At 50.2% G+C, this 13,833-nt stretch overlaps 2 protein-coding genes across 14 annotated transcripts in view; one reads left to right on the top strand and one right to left on the bottom strand.

Annotated features, from left to right (window-relative positions):
- Positions 1 to 4,859, bottom strand: part of iqgap3 (IQ motif containing GTPase activating protein 3) — a 27,214-nt gene extending 22,355 nt beyond the window's left edge. Inside the window, exons 1-12 of one of the 4 annotated variants that reach the window (XM_005462366.4) lie at positions 4,763 to 4,859; positions 2,401 to 2,488; positions 2,173 to 2,329; positions 1,992 to 2,069; positions 1,834 to 1,910; positions 1,689 to 1,756; positions 1,390 to 1,503; positions 1,112 to 1,290; positions 924 to 1,005; positions 677 to 840; positions 511 to 598; positions 259 to 422 (exon numbers count right to left, since the gene is read on the bottom strand). In XM_005462366.4, the coding sequence (XP_005462423.1) occupies positions 259 to 422; positions 511 to 598; positions 677 to 840; positions 924 to 1,005; positions 1,112 to 1,290; positions 1,390 to 1,503; positions 1,689 to 1,756; positions 1,834 to 1,910; positions 1,992 to 2,069; positions 2,173 to 2,329; positions 2,401 to 2,488; positions 4,763 to 4,844 (1,341 nt within the window). In that variant the 5' untranslated portion in view covers positions 4,845 to 4,859. The other 3 variants (XM_005462367.4, XM_005462369.3, XM_005462368.4) reach the window with 3 other exon arrangements.
- On the top strand, positions 4,455 to 13,833 carry ttc24 (tetratricopeptide repeat domain 24). 10 transcript variants are annotated; one of them, XM_019364899.2, is made up of 15 exons: positions 4,455 to 4,606; positions 4,893 to 5,085; positions 5,166 to 5,459; positions 5,535 to 5,736; positions 6,288 to 6,494; positions 6,641 to 6,769; positions 6,866 to 6,987; positions 10,405 to 10,482; positions 11,475 to 11,545; positions 11,612 to 11,685; positions 11,781 to 11,838; positions 11,925 to 11,953; positions 12,881 to 13,015; positions 13,391 to 13,430; positions 13,523 to 13,833. In XM_019364899.2, the coding sequence occupies exons 2-15, from the start codon at positions 4,900 to 4,902 to the stop codon at positions 13,608 to 13,610; spliced, it is 1,713 nt and encodes a 570-aa protein (XP_019220444.1). In that variant the 5' UTR covers positions 4,455 to 4,606; positions 4,893 to 4,899; the 3' UTR covers positions 13,611 to 13,833. The 10 variants fall into 10 exon arrangements, with proteins under 10 accessions (XP_019220444.1, XP_019220443.1, XP_019220445.1 ...); XM_019364898.2 differs by having other exon boundaries at positions 13,504 to 13,833; XM_019364900.2 differs by lacking the exon at positions 13,391 to 13,430 and adding an exon at positions 13,329 to 13,390 and having other exon boundaries at positions 13,504 to 13,625.

The following is a 13,833-nucleotide window of genomic DNA, read 5'->3' as shown; positions in this document are numbered from 1 at the left end:
GTCTGCGCTATGGGCTGAACCACTTGTTATTGGTGTAGGGGGGTAACACTATGCAATATATTCAGTATTATCATTTATATTCACTGTTAACTGTAACTACGCTCAAAGTGTTAATACCATCTTATTTTAATAAACAGCATGTTTATCATGCTGTCATATGCAAAACTAGGGTGGCATTTGCCACCCTTCTACATCCACCCCTGAGTGACGGTCACTCATCTCCAGGTAAACCCGCTGTTCCACCTGTGCCGTGGATACCTGTGCCGTCTGCCTCTGCAGCAGCTGCAGCTCTCGGTGATAAAATGTCGCCGCAAACGGAAACACTTCAGGAAGCTGGAGGTCAGAGGTCATCAGGCAGCTGACGGTGCGTCTGGGGTCATTTCCACGCAGTGCCGCATTAACGCTCCGGAGGGCCGCCTCCACTGAAACACACACACACACACATATATTGAGGAGAGGTCAGAGGTCAAAAGGTGAGCCTGGTTCGGGCATGGGCAGAAAACGACGTACTGTTTCTGGCGCTCTGAGCTTCCTGGTTGGCAGCGGTGACACCTTCCTGCAGCTCGTCATGCTCCAGAGGATCCACAGAGCCCTGATTCTGGGGTCAGATGTCACAGAGAGGTCAGAGGTCACAGAGAGGTGAAAAAGAGGTCAGAGGCCACACTTGTTAGTTTACCTGGGCCTTCTGCTGTCGGTCTGCGGTCAGCTGATCCAGGTACCAGGGCCCATTGTCAGTACGGAGGCCCCTAAGGGCCAAACACGGCAGCTGGAGTGCCGACAGCAAAGCGAGCTCGTCGACGGCGTCTAGAGCCTCGTCCACCTGCTCCACCGCCGCCCGCACTGACCCCCAAAGTGACATCATCGTTAGGTCATCAATACCAGCATTAATGCCATCAGAACAGGGGGAGGGGCTTATTTCTCACCATTGACGGCATTGATATTGTCCTGGATCTCCCTCTGAGTCAGATACTCCTCGTACATGTCTTTGTCCTCTCCCACAGCCTGCTGACATACACGCACGAGCACATGCACACGCACGCACACACACACGTCAACAGTCTGCTCACCTGACTGGACGGACAGAAATCTCTTTAACCAATCAAATTTTTACCCTGCCAGCAGCCCGTTCAGCCTTCCTTCTCCTCACTTGTTGCAGCATCTCCTGGTAGATGCTCATCAGCACCTCCTGCAGGTCAGTGAGGAGAGCAGCAGGGTTCCTCAGAGCCGCCGCCGTCACACTCACGTCCCCTTGGTCCACGGCCTCATTAATGGCTACCACCGCCGCATGGACTGTTGGCAGAATGCAGGGTCAGTACCCCCAGCAGCCAATCAGAGTCTATTCCTACCTGCAGCTTCCTCCTCTATCAGCCAATCAGAGTCTGGTCCTACCTGCAGCCTCATCCACTGACAGCTCATTGGCCAGGATTCCTCCGATCTTGTTGAAGGCGGGCATCTGGATCCCGTATTTGTCGAGCTCCAGCTTCATATTGTTGATCTCTTCCTCTGAACAGAGTTACAGGTCAGCAAAACTGACTGTGATTGGTCCAAACATCTCAGCACCCACCCCCGGGTTTCTTAAACATTTTTCAAAGTCAAAGCCCCTTCCAAACCTTCCCAGCACCAACTTCTGTGAAAGTCAACTAAATCCAAACTAATCCCAAATTATTAGTTACCTATGTGGTGTTTACCTGTGAACTTGACTTTTCCATACAGGTCGTGAATCTGTGGAGCCAAACCAAGTCTGTACAAATACAGGCTGCAGAGAGACAGGTGAGCACAGGTGAGCATAGGTGAGCACAGAGGATAGATGATCAGACGAGCAACGAGGCATACCTGAGCGCGTGGATGCAGTACACGGCTCTCGGCATGTTCTTCTTGTCATACACGTCGGTCGTTTCAGGATGGAAGATCTGGAAACAACAACAGGTGATCAGCCCAGCCTCAAACCAATCAGCTAATCAATACTCTGATCTGTCGATGTGTTCACTGACTGCTGGCAGCCCAAGCGCCGTCATGGCGTTCCTCCAGTGGTTGATGTTGTCAGTGTGGCGAAACTGAAGACCGACAGCCTGCAGGGATCAATACAGAGCTGATCATCGATTTGATCGGTAGCCCCGCCCCCCAAAGAGCGGTAGACCGATCAGACTGGTTCTAGCTGATGTGTGTTGTGACCTGGTATCGCAGCTGCTCCGGGTCGTAGATCTTCTTCAGAGGAACAGTGCTCGGAGCGAAGCGATGACCCAGTTTGGCGAGACTAACGCCGTTCCTCAGCGCCTCCTCCAGCTCCGTGGGAGCAGGAAGCTCCTCCCCCAGACACGCCTCCATCCACCTGAAGAAGAAACTGGTTCTGTTAACAAAAGTGAGCAAACACTTGAGGTGCTCCCGGTCCTGGTCACTGACCTCTTGGCCTCCTCCAGCCTGCACAGGTACTGATAGGCCACGTTCTGGATCCTCTGTTCGTCCATCTGCTCGGCGGTCAGACGCTCATCTGCAACACGCCGGGAAACATGACATCACACCCATGTCGCTCCTTTAACCCCAGATCAATATTGTGCTCTCAGTTTGTTTAAATGACGTTGAGCCCGTTTCTAACACTACATCAGATCAAACTATTGATTATGTTCCCGAAAGGTCGACTGTGTTCATCTGAAGTGGGAGAAACGTTTCACCCTCATCAGCTGACCAACGACGGGCTGTGAGGACAGTTCCTGGACCGTCGGTCCGTAGCCTGGTTTCAAATGTCCGGCTTATAAGGTTGGAAACCTGCAGTCAGCTAAGACTGAAGAAGTCACCTGATGATGATGATGGTGAAATGTTTCTCCCTCTGAAAACGCTTCAGATGAACAGATGCAACTTTTCCTTACCTGGATGATCGATCATGCATTTATTGCCCTTTATCAATGAATGTGATCAGCACCAAGTTACAGACAAAAACACATCATTAAAACCAGCTGGACTCCTGATGCTTCCCTCACACCTGAAAAAAATTCCAGCTCAAAGATTGTCTTCTCACAGGAAGTATGGAATATTCAGCTTCCTGCCATCATCAGTTTAAAGTCCCGTAGGTGATGAAGGTCAGCAGTGTTTCAAGGTCTCGGAGCTCCTTCAGGTGAGCTCGGGCTGATGATGATGGAGGATGTGACGCACGTTTGATCCACAATCTTTGAATCGGTCTGAAGCAGCTGAAGCTCAGAAAGCAGTCAGTAATAATAATAATAATCAATGTAAACTCCGAGTCTTGCAAAGGCTGCTTTACTCTGATCCCAATCACAGAGGAGCCACAAGGGACCGTCCTCTCATACTATAAAGTTACAAACATAAGAAATAGCTCTAATATTCACAAACGGCTCAATTATAAATATCCAGAATATTACAGAGGTGAAATATATATAATTGATATTTAACGTGTGAAACTTTATTTCACATTGCTTCACTGGTTCAGCGTGTTGCTCTTATTGTCTTGGAGTGACTGTAAACACGTCATTTCACTAATAAAGTCTTCTGATGAGTTTGCAAACTTCGGTTTGTTTTCACACAGAGAAAAACTCCGATGTCAACAACAGTAACTGGACTGTTGGACAACACCAGAGTTTACGCGGCTCTGTGCTAGCCTGTACACACCTGTTGAAATTGTGCAGTACGTGGGGCTACGGGACTTCTTTTTTTTTTTTTAGCTCAAACCTGTGACATACACCTGGTTCTTGGTTCGGATCACCTTCACGCCAGAAACTAACCAGACCGAGAATGCCTCCTCCACAGGTTGTTTCACACCAGCGGCGTCCACCTGTACAGGTGAACCAGAACACCGCATGTGTGAAAACGCTTAGATCTTAGGCTGAGACCGGATCATAAGGAGCCCACCTGGATAGGTGTCCATCCATCACCGGACCTGTGACAGATGACTCACCTGTCGTGGTTTTAATGATGTGGCTGATCGGTACAGCTCTTCTCAATAACCCCACAGACGCAGAAAATCACGGAGTGTGACACCGAGTTAATTTCATATTAATCTGATTGACCCTGCGGTCATTCCGGACTCTCTGACCGACACTCACAGCGGCCGTTCGCGGCTAAATCCGCCATGTTGTTCACCCTCTCGGTGTCCCGGGTCTGTGGCGGATCGTTACGGGTGTCTCGGTGTCCCGGTCCGGGTCCTCTCGGAGCCTGAATGTGTCCCAAAGTCTCGGTAAAAACACAGAAACCACAGCGGAGCTCCAACCGTCCTCCGACTGTTTCCTACCTGGAGTTTCAAAGCTCCCGCCGCTCTCTGATTGGTCGAGCCGTCATCCGTGCCTCCTATTGGCTAGAACCTCATCGCGGTGGATTGTGGTCTATGGAGTTCACTGTCGTAATAGCTGAATCGAAAACTGTCTTCGCGCAAACATTTACGTTATAACTCGCCTGGCGTGACGTCATAATGCAAATAGCTTACTTGCGAAGTCTTCTTCTGTTGCTGCCGTTTTTACCGACCGCTTCCGCGTTACCATAGCAACGAGTCAACCTGCAGGTCGGAGCGGTTTAGCAGAGGAGCTAGCTGCTTCAAATGTTCGGTTTCAGGGGACAGGTGAGCAGTGAGGAGGAGGAGCTTCATCTTCACCTGCAGGCTGTGAGTGTTTGTTATCGGCAGCAGTTCAGTGAGGTACTCTGTTGTAGCTGATTCAGCCCTTTAATAACCTCAGTAAGCTCTTACTGATTGATCAGACCTTTCCTCACGGATCAATAATGACGTAGATAATCACTGATATTGATTTGTCTCACTTACCTGCGCCTGATCCTGAGGATGGATCTGACTGATTGGTCCACACACCTGAACCTGCAGGTTCTCCAGTGGTCGGCTGGTTCATTGATGAAGGCAGCAGGTTAGCACATCTGCATGACTCTTCCTCCTTTAGGTCGAGCATGACGTCCCACACAGCCCCTTCAGGTAAAGAAGCTGTGAAGGTAAAGAGGAGGAGTGGAAGCGTGGGGCGGAAGCAGACAGCAGACATCGAGGAATTTACATTTTCTGGGCACAAAGCGCTGCAGGAGGGACGCCCACAGGAGGCGCTGGGGTGCTTCAGAGATGCCCTGAAGGCCGCAGACCAGGTGAGGAGGTTACAAGAACAGATGCGGTGTCAGCAGTGTTAGTGGCACTCCTGGCACTACATTTCATATCATGCTCTCAGCTCCAGGACTCGCGGGTCCTGCGGGCCTGTTCCTTTAACCTTGGGGCTGCCTACGTGGAGGTAGGACGACCTCGGAAAGGTCTGGACTTCCTGCAGCGTGCTCAGCCCGGTCCCAAGGCCGACCGCCTCCCTGACCTCCAGTTCAACCTTGCCCTGGCCCATGATGCACTGGGGCAGAGCCGGAAGGCCGCCACCTACTTCCTGCAAGCTGCCCAGCTGTATAGGTCACAAGGAGACGGCCGCAGCGAGGGGGACGCCTGCGTGGAGATGAGCCGCTGTTACGGCAGGACACGGGTCAGGACCAAAACCTGAATCTGACCCAGAACAGGTGAGCCAGGTGACTCAGGTGTGTCTGTCTGTGTGTCACAGGACTGGACGCTGGCGGCTCAGGGTTACCTGCGAGCTGCAGAGAGTTACCGAGTGGCCAACATGTTGGACTATGCAGCCACCGCCCTGTCAGAAGCAGGAAGTCACATGTTCCAATCGGATCAGTGCAACCAGGATGACATCATCGGTGTACTGTCAGAGTGTCTGAGTTTGATGGGCAGCATTACAGACCCGAGGACTCTGGGTAATCACCTGAAGGAAGGTTGACTGATTCAGAATAGAACAGAATACAAAAGGCCTTTAGTGTCATTGTACAATCAAACTGTAGTGCTCCACGGTGACCGTGCAGGAATAAGTAACACACAGGAGACACAAGAGAAAGCCATTAGAGAAAAAACTCGCAAAATGCTTGGAGGTGGTGCAGACACTTGGTCTGAGTAGAGTCCGTGTGTGAGTGACCTGAGTGACGAGGGTTCAGATTGGTGGGTGGCCAGGGTGGGGTGTGGGGGGATAGTGTTTGTTAACCGTCCGAATGGCCCAGGGGAAGAGGTGAGTCTGGAGGTGTGGGACCTGATGGACCTGTGGCACCCACCAGAGAGCCGCGGGTCAAACGGGTTTGTGGGCGGGATGTGAGGGGTCACATGGCCCTGGTTTACCTGAGACAGGAGCCTCCGAGGCGGTGATAATGACCATCTGTGCAGCCTTCCTGTTCTCAGTCGTGGGTCCTGCGTACCAAACACCCAGGCAGGAGGAGAGCACATGCTAGTCATTTGTAATCGCTTCTCTGTCACTCAGGTGAGCTGTACCTGTCGGTGGGCGTGTCTTACTGCCGGCTCAGGTCTTTCCAGGAGGCAGTGCAGTGTTTCCAGAAGGCTCTGAGCCCCACGGCTAAGTGGCCCCCCCTGCTGGCCAAAGTCTTGAACAACCTGGGAGCGGCGCTGAACTCCATGGGCCAGTTCAGGTCCGCCGTGGACTACCACAGGCTGGCCGCTGGACTGTACGGTGAGGTGCAAACCTGCGGCTCACCTGTTTAAGCAGTTCACCTTTGACCCTCACAAACACTTGCCACATCTGTGACCTTTAACACTGATCAGGAGTGTGAGAGGAAAATCAGTTTAGCTATAATAATGTTCTGTGTTTGTGTATAGGCTCTCAGGGTTGCCGTGGCAACCAGGCTCGGTGTTTCAGTAACCTGGCGTTTGCCTTCAGTCGGATCGGTGAGGAAGAGGAGGCTGCAGAGAGCTTCATCCTCGCCCTGCAGGGATTCAGAGACACAGGTAACACCAGCAATGTCTGTGTACGTCGGACAGGTGAGACCCCTGTGCTCACCTGTGTGTGTGTGTGTGTGTGTGTGTGTGTGTGTGTGTGTGTAGGGGACTACCTGGCACAGGCTCAGGTGTGCGAGGCGCTGGCTGAGTGTTACCTGGTGCAGAGGAAGCAGCACAAAGCGGTTCAGCTCTACAAACAGGCTCTGAGCGCGCTCTCTCACTGCCAGGTAAGTACGGTGGTAATGTGAGGTCGGCAGGAGTGTGTACTCACCTGTTGGAGGTTGTTTGATCAGTGAGAGCGATCAGAGCATAAAAGAGTCGCCACAGAGCAGCGTCGTCATGTCTCTGTTCAAACCATTGACTGTAGAAAACATCTTTTCTACAGTCAATGGTTCAAACTGTCGATGCAAACTTTATTCATACAGCATTTCATCACAAACATCAACTCTACACACTTCACACAAAACAAAACTACACAAAAAAACACAGACACACACACTCGGAGCAGTTCAAGGTTCAAGGTTCTTTATTTGTCACATGCATAGTTATACAAGTATAACACACAGTGAAATGTAACCTGACACGCTCCTCGACTTGTGCAAAAATGGGGGGGGGGGTAGAGGAAGGACATTATATATATAATATATACATAGTATATACATTAGCTGAATGTGCAGTAGTAGCATGTATGCAGCAAGCAGGTGAATTCTGTACATAAAGTGAATTAAATACGAATAGACAATCTGACTATTTTACAGAATAGACAATATAAACATATTTAAAATTAAAGGAATTTGAAATGTGATAGCCCTGCGACAGACTGGCGACCTGTCCAGGGCGTACCCCGCCTCTCGCTCTATGACAGCTGGGATAGGCTCCAGCGCCCCCCGCGACCCTGAAAAGGATAAGCGGAAGCGAAGGATGGATGGAGGATGGAATTTGAAATGTACATTGTGCCAATGGGTTTAGAGAGTCTGGAAGAGAATCCTGTCTCAGTCAATTATAGATGATGTGAGAGGGCGGGTGTGTGTGTGTATGTGGGGGGGGTGGGGGGTTGGTTTAGGGCCCGGATGGCTTGGGGATAGAAGCTTCTCTTGAGTCTCTCTGTCCTTCTGCGCTTCTCTAGTCCGGCATCTCCTGGTGTAGGTGTCCTGAAGCGGGGGGAGAACAATCCTGCAGCAGCGTTCTGCTGTACGGATCACTCTCTGGAGAGCTTTTTGGTCCTTAACACAGCTGTTCCCAAACCACGATGTGATGTTCTGTGTGAGGATGCTCTCCACAGCGCCTGTATAGAAAATCCTGAGGATCTTTGGAGAGACCCTGAACTTCCTCAGTTGTCGTAGGTGGTACAGGTGCTGCCTAGCCTTTTTGGTCTGGACCTGAATGTGGGCATACCATGTCAGGTCTGAGGAGATGTGGACACCGAGATATTTGAATGACTGCACCCTCTCCACTGGAGCTCCATTGATGATAATGGGCTTGTAGTCTCTGTGGTGACTCCTGAAGTCCAACACCAGCTCCTTGGTCTTGCCAACGTTCAGCTGGAGATGGTTGTCCTGGCACCGTGATGCCAGATTCTTCACTTCGTCCATGTAGGCCGCCTCATCGATGTTGGAGATGGCGCCCAACACCACTGTGTCATCAGCAAACTTCACAATGGTGTTGGAGCCGTGGGTGGCCACACAGTCTGAAGTGTAGAGGGAGTAGAGCAGTGGCGAGAGGACACACCCCTGTGGCGCTCCTGTGTTGATGGTGATGCTGTTAGAGACGCATCTACCCACCCTCACCACCTGAGTTCTGCCAGTGAGGAAGTCCAACACCCACGCACACAGACGGCTGTTGAGTCCCAGATCCCTCAGCTTTGTGAACAGTCTGCTGGGCACTAATGTGTTAAACGCTGAACTGTAATCAACAAACAGCAGTCTCACATAGTTACCCTGTTTCTTGTCCACGTGGCTGAGGGTGGTGTGCAGGACGTGGGCGATGGCGTCCTCAGTGGATCTGTTGGGTCGGTAGGCGAACTGGAGCGGATCTGTGGTGTCTGGGATGGAGGAGGAGATGATGTTCTTCAGCAGCCTCTCAAACACCTTCATTACTACCGAGGTCAGTGCAACTGGCCGGTAATCGTTCAGGGATGAGGGTTTGCTGTTCTTGGGCACCGGGATGATGGTGGATCTTTTGAAGCATGTGGGGACCACAGATTTCGCCAGGGACTCGTTGAAGATGGACGTGAACACACCTGCTAGCTGGTCAGCACAGCAGCGCAGCAGACGGCCGGTGATGCCGTCTGGCCCCGCCGCTTTCCTTGTGTTCACTCTCCTCAATGCCGCTCGGACATCATGCTCCGCGATGCTGATCACCGGTCTCTCGCTGATGACGTACATCACTGTCCTCGGTAGTCAGGCAGTAGATAGCATTAGCCGCCTGGCTAACCTCGAAACGGGCGTAGAACTGGTTCAGCCCGTTGGTGAATGCAGAGTCGGCATTGATCGGCGCAGTGTCCCTGGCTTTGTAGTCGGTAATGGTGCATAGTCCGTGCCACATACTCTGTGTGTCGCCCTTGTGGAAGCAAGACTCCACGCGCTCCCGGTACCAGCGTTTGGCATCTCTCACCGCGCGCCGCACGCCGTATCAGGCCGCTTTGTAGGTGCTCATATCGCCAGTGGCGAGACCCGCGTTGTAGGTGGTGGTCCTGGCGTTCACTGCAGCACGGATCGATCTGTCCATCCACGGTTTCTGGTTCGGGAATGTGGTGACTCTCGCAGTGGGGATAATCTCCTCCGCTAGCATGTTGACGAAGCTTACTGCTACTTCCGTAAACTCGTTGATGTTGACTGCGCATGCTCTGAACAGGTCCCAGTCTACGTAGTTGAGCGCGTCCTGTAGCGTAGCTTCTGATTGGGCAGACCAACGTTTCACCTCCCTCGTGGTTACTTCTTCCCTCCGTATGTTTTGTTTATACTGGGGAATGAGGAAGATGGCGTTGTGGTCAGACTTCCCAAAAGCCGGGTGTGAGACAGCTTTGTAGCCCTGCTTGTATGGCGTGTAGCAGTGATCCAAAATTCGATCCCCCCTTGTCGGACACGAGACATGCTGGTGAAAGTTCGGCATGACTTGTCCGAGGTTCGCTTTATTAAAGTCTCCTGCTACAATGAGGGCTGCGCCCGGGTCCTCGTTTTGAAGCGAACTAAGCACATCATGTAGTTCGGACAAAGCCATACCTGTGTCCGCTTGGGGTGGGATGTAGACCACCGTGGCGATGACCGAGGTGAACTCACGGGGCAGATAGAAAGGGCAGCACTTAATGCTCAGGAATTCCAGATGTTGCGAGCAGCTGCTGGAAAGAGTAGAAATGCTCCTGGCATCACACCACTTTCTGTTTACCATGAAACAGTCAAGTCAACAGTCATGAAAGTTCAAATATCTGCCGCTGAGCTGAGCAGGTCAGAGCTGTATGACAGTGTCAGGAACCAGAGGATGGATTTAAAGGTCATTTTGTGCTGACCCGTGAGCTGATGCAGTGACTTCAGAATTCTGCATACCCCTGAGGACTTTGATAGAAGAGTTCTGATGGCCGTCTTGTCCATTAAGATCTCTGTCAGATGTTACACTGGAGCATCAAACCTCGTGTTCTTCACTTTCAGGACAGCAGCGGCATCCAGGACCAACTGGTGGAGCGACTGACTGCCACGCTGCAGCAGAGTCTGACCGTCGGTCCTCAGGTCTGACCACAACACCCATTCACTAAACCCATCAGTGTTCATAAAGCCCAATAACCTCAGTTTGATCTGAATTAAGAAGCAGAAAGTTAGCGGCCATCCAGGTCTTTATGTCTTTAAGACATTCCTGCAGTTTAACTAATTGGTGTGTGTTACCTGGCTTCATGGATAGATAGAGCTGCGTGTCATCTGCATAGCAGTGAAAATTTATGCTATGTCTTCTAATGATGCTGCCTAAGGGAAGCATGTATAATGTAAACAGAATTGGTCCTAGCACTGAACCCTGTGGAACACCATAATTGACCTTAGTGGGTGAAGAGGACTCTCCATTTACATGCACAAATTGGAGTCTATTAGATAGATATGATACAAACCACTGCAGTGCAGTACCTGTAATACCTACAGCATGTTCTAATCACTCTAATAGGATATTATGGTCAACAGTATCGAACGCTGCACTGAGGTCTAGCAGGACAAGCACAGAGATGAGTCCACTGTCAGAGGCCATAAGAAGATCATTTGTAACCTTCACTAAAGCTGTTTCTGTGCTGTGATGAGCTCTGAAACCTGACTGAAACTCTTCAAATAAGCCATTCCTCTGCAGATGATCTGTTAGCTGTTTGACAACTACTCTTTCAAGGATGTTTGATATGAAAGGAAGGTTGGAGATTGGCCTATAATTAGCTAAGACTGCTGGGTCTAGAGATGCTTTTTAAGTAAAGGTTTAACTACAGCCACCTTGAAGGCCTGTGGTACATAACCGATTATTAGAGATAGGTTGATCATATTTAAGACTGAAGCATTAATTAATGGCAGGACTTCTTTGAGCAGTTTTGTAGGAATGGACACGTTGATGGTTTGGAGGAAGAGAGTAGTGTCGTTAGTTCAAAGAGATCAATAAGAGAGGCTGGCTTCAATAAATATAAGCATGTCACATGACAGGTGATTATTGTCCTGACAGCAGTATAATATGTCCTCCTGTTTAAATGACTCAGAAGCCCCACCCACCGGCACCACACAGCGTCAGGCCACATCGACACAGCCTACCTATTGGACCTCACGTCAGGTGAGTCCCACTGTTACACGCTACACCAAAGGTCAGATAGATCACTGATCAGCTTTGGCGTCACAGGAAGAGTGACATCACAAACAGCCCGGGCACAGCAGCAAATCAGCAACCAGATGCTCCAGAACCTGACGCCCCAGGTGAGTCTCACCTGTTCAAGCTAGAAACAGGCTTGTGTAGGACTTCATAGTTTGTGTGATTCACGTTGCGTGTGTGTGTGTGTGTGTGTGAACAGGATCTCAGCAGGAGGCCTCTGAAACACCTGAATACATGAGCACAGTACCTGGACAGAGGTAAGACCAACACAGCCCAAATCTGGACCTCAGGTGGGCACCTGTTTCCTCTAAACAAACCACAGTGTTTGTATTTCTGTTTCCAGCTCAGACCAGTTAGACAAGCGGCAGCACAGTGAGTCTCCACCACCTCATACACATCACAGCACACCTGGGGAACACCTGTGGGACATGTGGACAGTATCATCCTATTAGAGCACTTCGCTCTCACACTGCAGGCCTACTTGTTGTTCCTAGAGTATTTAAAAGTAGAATGGGAGGCAGAGCCTTCAGTTTTCAGGCCCCTCTTCTGTGGAACCAGCTTCCAGTTTGGATTCAGGAGACAGACACTATCTCTACTTTCAAGATTAGGCTTAAAACTTTCCTTTTTGCTAAAGCATATAGTTAGGGCTGGACCAGGTGACCCTGAATCCTCCCTTAGTTATGCTGCAATAGACGTAGGCTGCCGGGGATTCCCATGATGCACTGGGTGTTTCTTCTTCACTCACTGTGTTAATAGACCTCTCTGCACTGAATCATTTGGCTCTCTTCCAAGGCGTGTCTTTGTGTCGTCTTCCTCCCCTCACCCCCACCTTCCCTGAGCCTGGTTCTGCTGGAGGTTTCTTCCTGTTAAAAGGGAGTTTTTCCTTCCCACTGTCACCAAGTGCTTGCTCACAGGGGGTCATCATATGATTGTTGGCATTACTCTGTGTTATTGTAGGCTACACCTTACAATACAAAGCATCTTGAGGCGACTGTTGTGATTTGAATTGAAATTGAAGTTGATGAAGAGCTGGGGTGCACCTGTTGCCTTGAGGCAGATTTATAAAGGTGTGCACAAACATGTTGTCTGATGTCTGTCTGCACCTGAACACCACAGGAAGAGGAAGGCAGGCTGTCACTGCCGGAGTCAGTTCAAAGCTGAAGCTGTGTGAGGAAGAAGAGAAGCTATTCAAAGCTTCACAGTCACTGTGAATAATAAGAAGCCTGATGAATTATTCACTTTGTACCCATGAATATATTTATATGTGAAAGCATGTGCAGGTTATTATTCCATCTGCAGCGATCTATATTTGGAGCTGCGCCTCCCCTTCGGGGACCTCCGAGCATCTCCGTGAGCAAACAGCAGCAGAGTCTGAAAGCCTCCTGCTGATTGGATCAGAGAGAGCAGGCAGACCGATGCAGGCGGGAGTTCTGTGTGAGTGAGCTGCTGAGGATGGAGCCACCTTCCTGACAGTGCTGTCTGTCAAACAGGGCTGGGTTTAAAAAATTGATTTTAATTTGAATAATGCAATATTGATTCATTAAATCCTGAACCGGCCTGGTTCTGCTGAAGGTTTCTTCCTGTTAAAAGGGAGTTTTTCCTTCCCCCTGTCACCAAAGTGCTTGCTCACAGGGGCTGTTGAGGTTTCTCTGTATTATTGTAGGTGTTTACAGGATCGGGGTGACTGCTGATATAAATAAAGCTGAATTGAACTGAAAGATGATTCGGTGATCACCTTGTCAAACAGGTGTGCTTTGCTTTGAATGCGACAGGAAGTGGAGCTGATAACGTACCTGTGTGTGTTTCCAGGTGAGTTGTGGTTGGACAGAGGGAACCCTCGCACTGACAGGTGACACATCCATTAATCAAACTTTATTAATCAATTTTTTTTAAAAGTCAATAAATAAACCTTTTTTTTCTAGCAATGCTTCGCTGGCTCAGGACAGTGAGACCCCGCCCAGCAGCCCAGGTGACATCAGAGAGCAGTCGTCCCTCGTGTCCAGTTGGAGGTCTCAGTTTTGTTTGCTGATGTAAGCTTGCACTGTCTCCTGATTGGACAGTCGGTAATCGGAGAGGACCTGTCAGCGTCACGTGGTCTCTGAAGTCCCTAGAGCTTCAGTCAGCTGATGCTGGGGCAGCGTTGCCGTGGCTCAGACCGAGAATCAGAGCTGATCCGTCACATTGTGCTGCTCACGCTGACCCGAGACTTTGACAACAGAAAACCTAAAAAAAAATAAAAACACACAACCATC

Source organism: Oreochromis niloticus, linkage group LG11 (assembly GCF_001858045.2).
Source record: "Oreochromis niloticus isolate F11D_XX linkage group LG11, O_niloticus_UMD_NMBU, whole genome shotgun sequence".
Lineage (NCBI taxonomy): Eukaryota > Metazoa > Chordata > Actinopteri > Cichliformes > Cichlidae > Oreochromis > Oreochromis niloticus.
Note: the sequence above shows the minus strand (reverse complement) of the source record. Positions and strands in the feature narration are given on the sequence as shown.

What these genes read in the sequence shown, in the direction of transcription:
- ttc24 (XM_019364898.2), top strand. Translation starts at nt 4,900, where the DNA reads ATGACGTCCCACACAGCCCCTTCAGGTAAAGAAGCTGTGAAGGTAAAG. An exon ending in GCAGGGATTCAGAGACACAG is followed by an intron (nt 6,770 to 6,865) that starts GTAACACCAGCA and finishes GTGTGTGTGTAG; the next exon opens with GGGACTACCTGGCACAGGCT. An exon ending in CCTATTGGACCTCACGTCAG is followed by an intron (nt 11,546 to 11,611) that starts GTGAGTCCCACT and finishes TTGGCGTCACAG; the next exon opens with GAAGAGTGACATCACAAACA.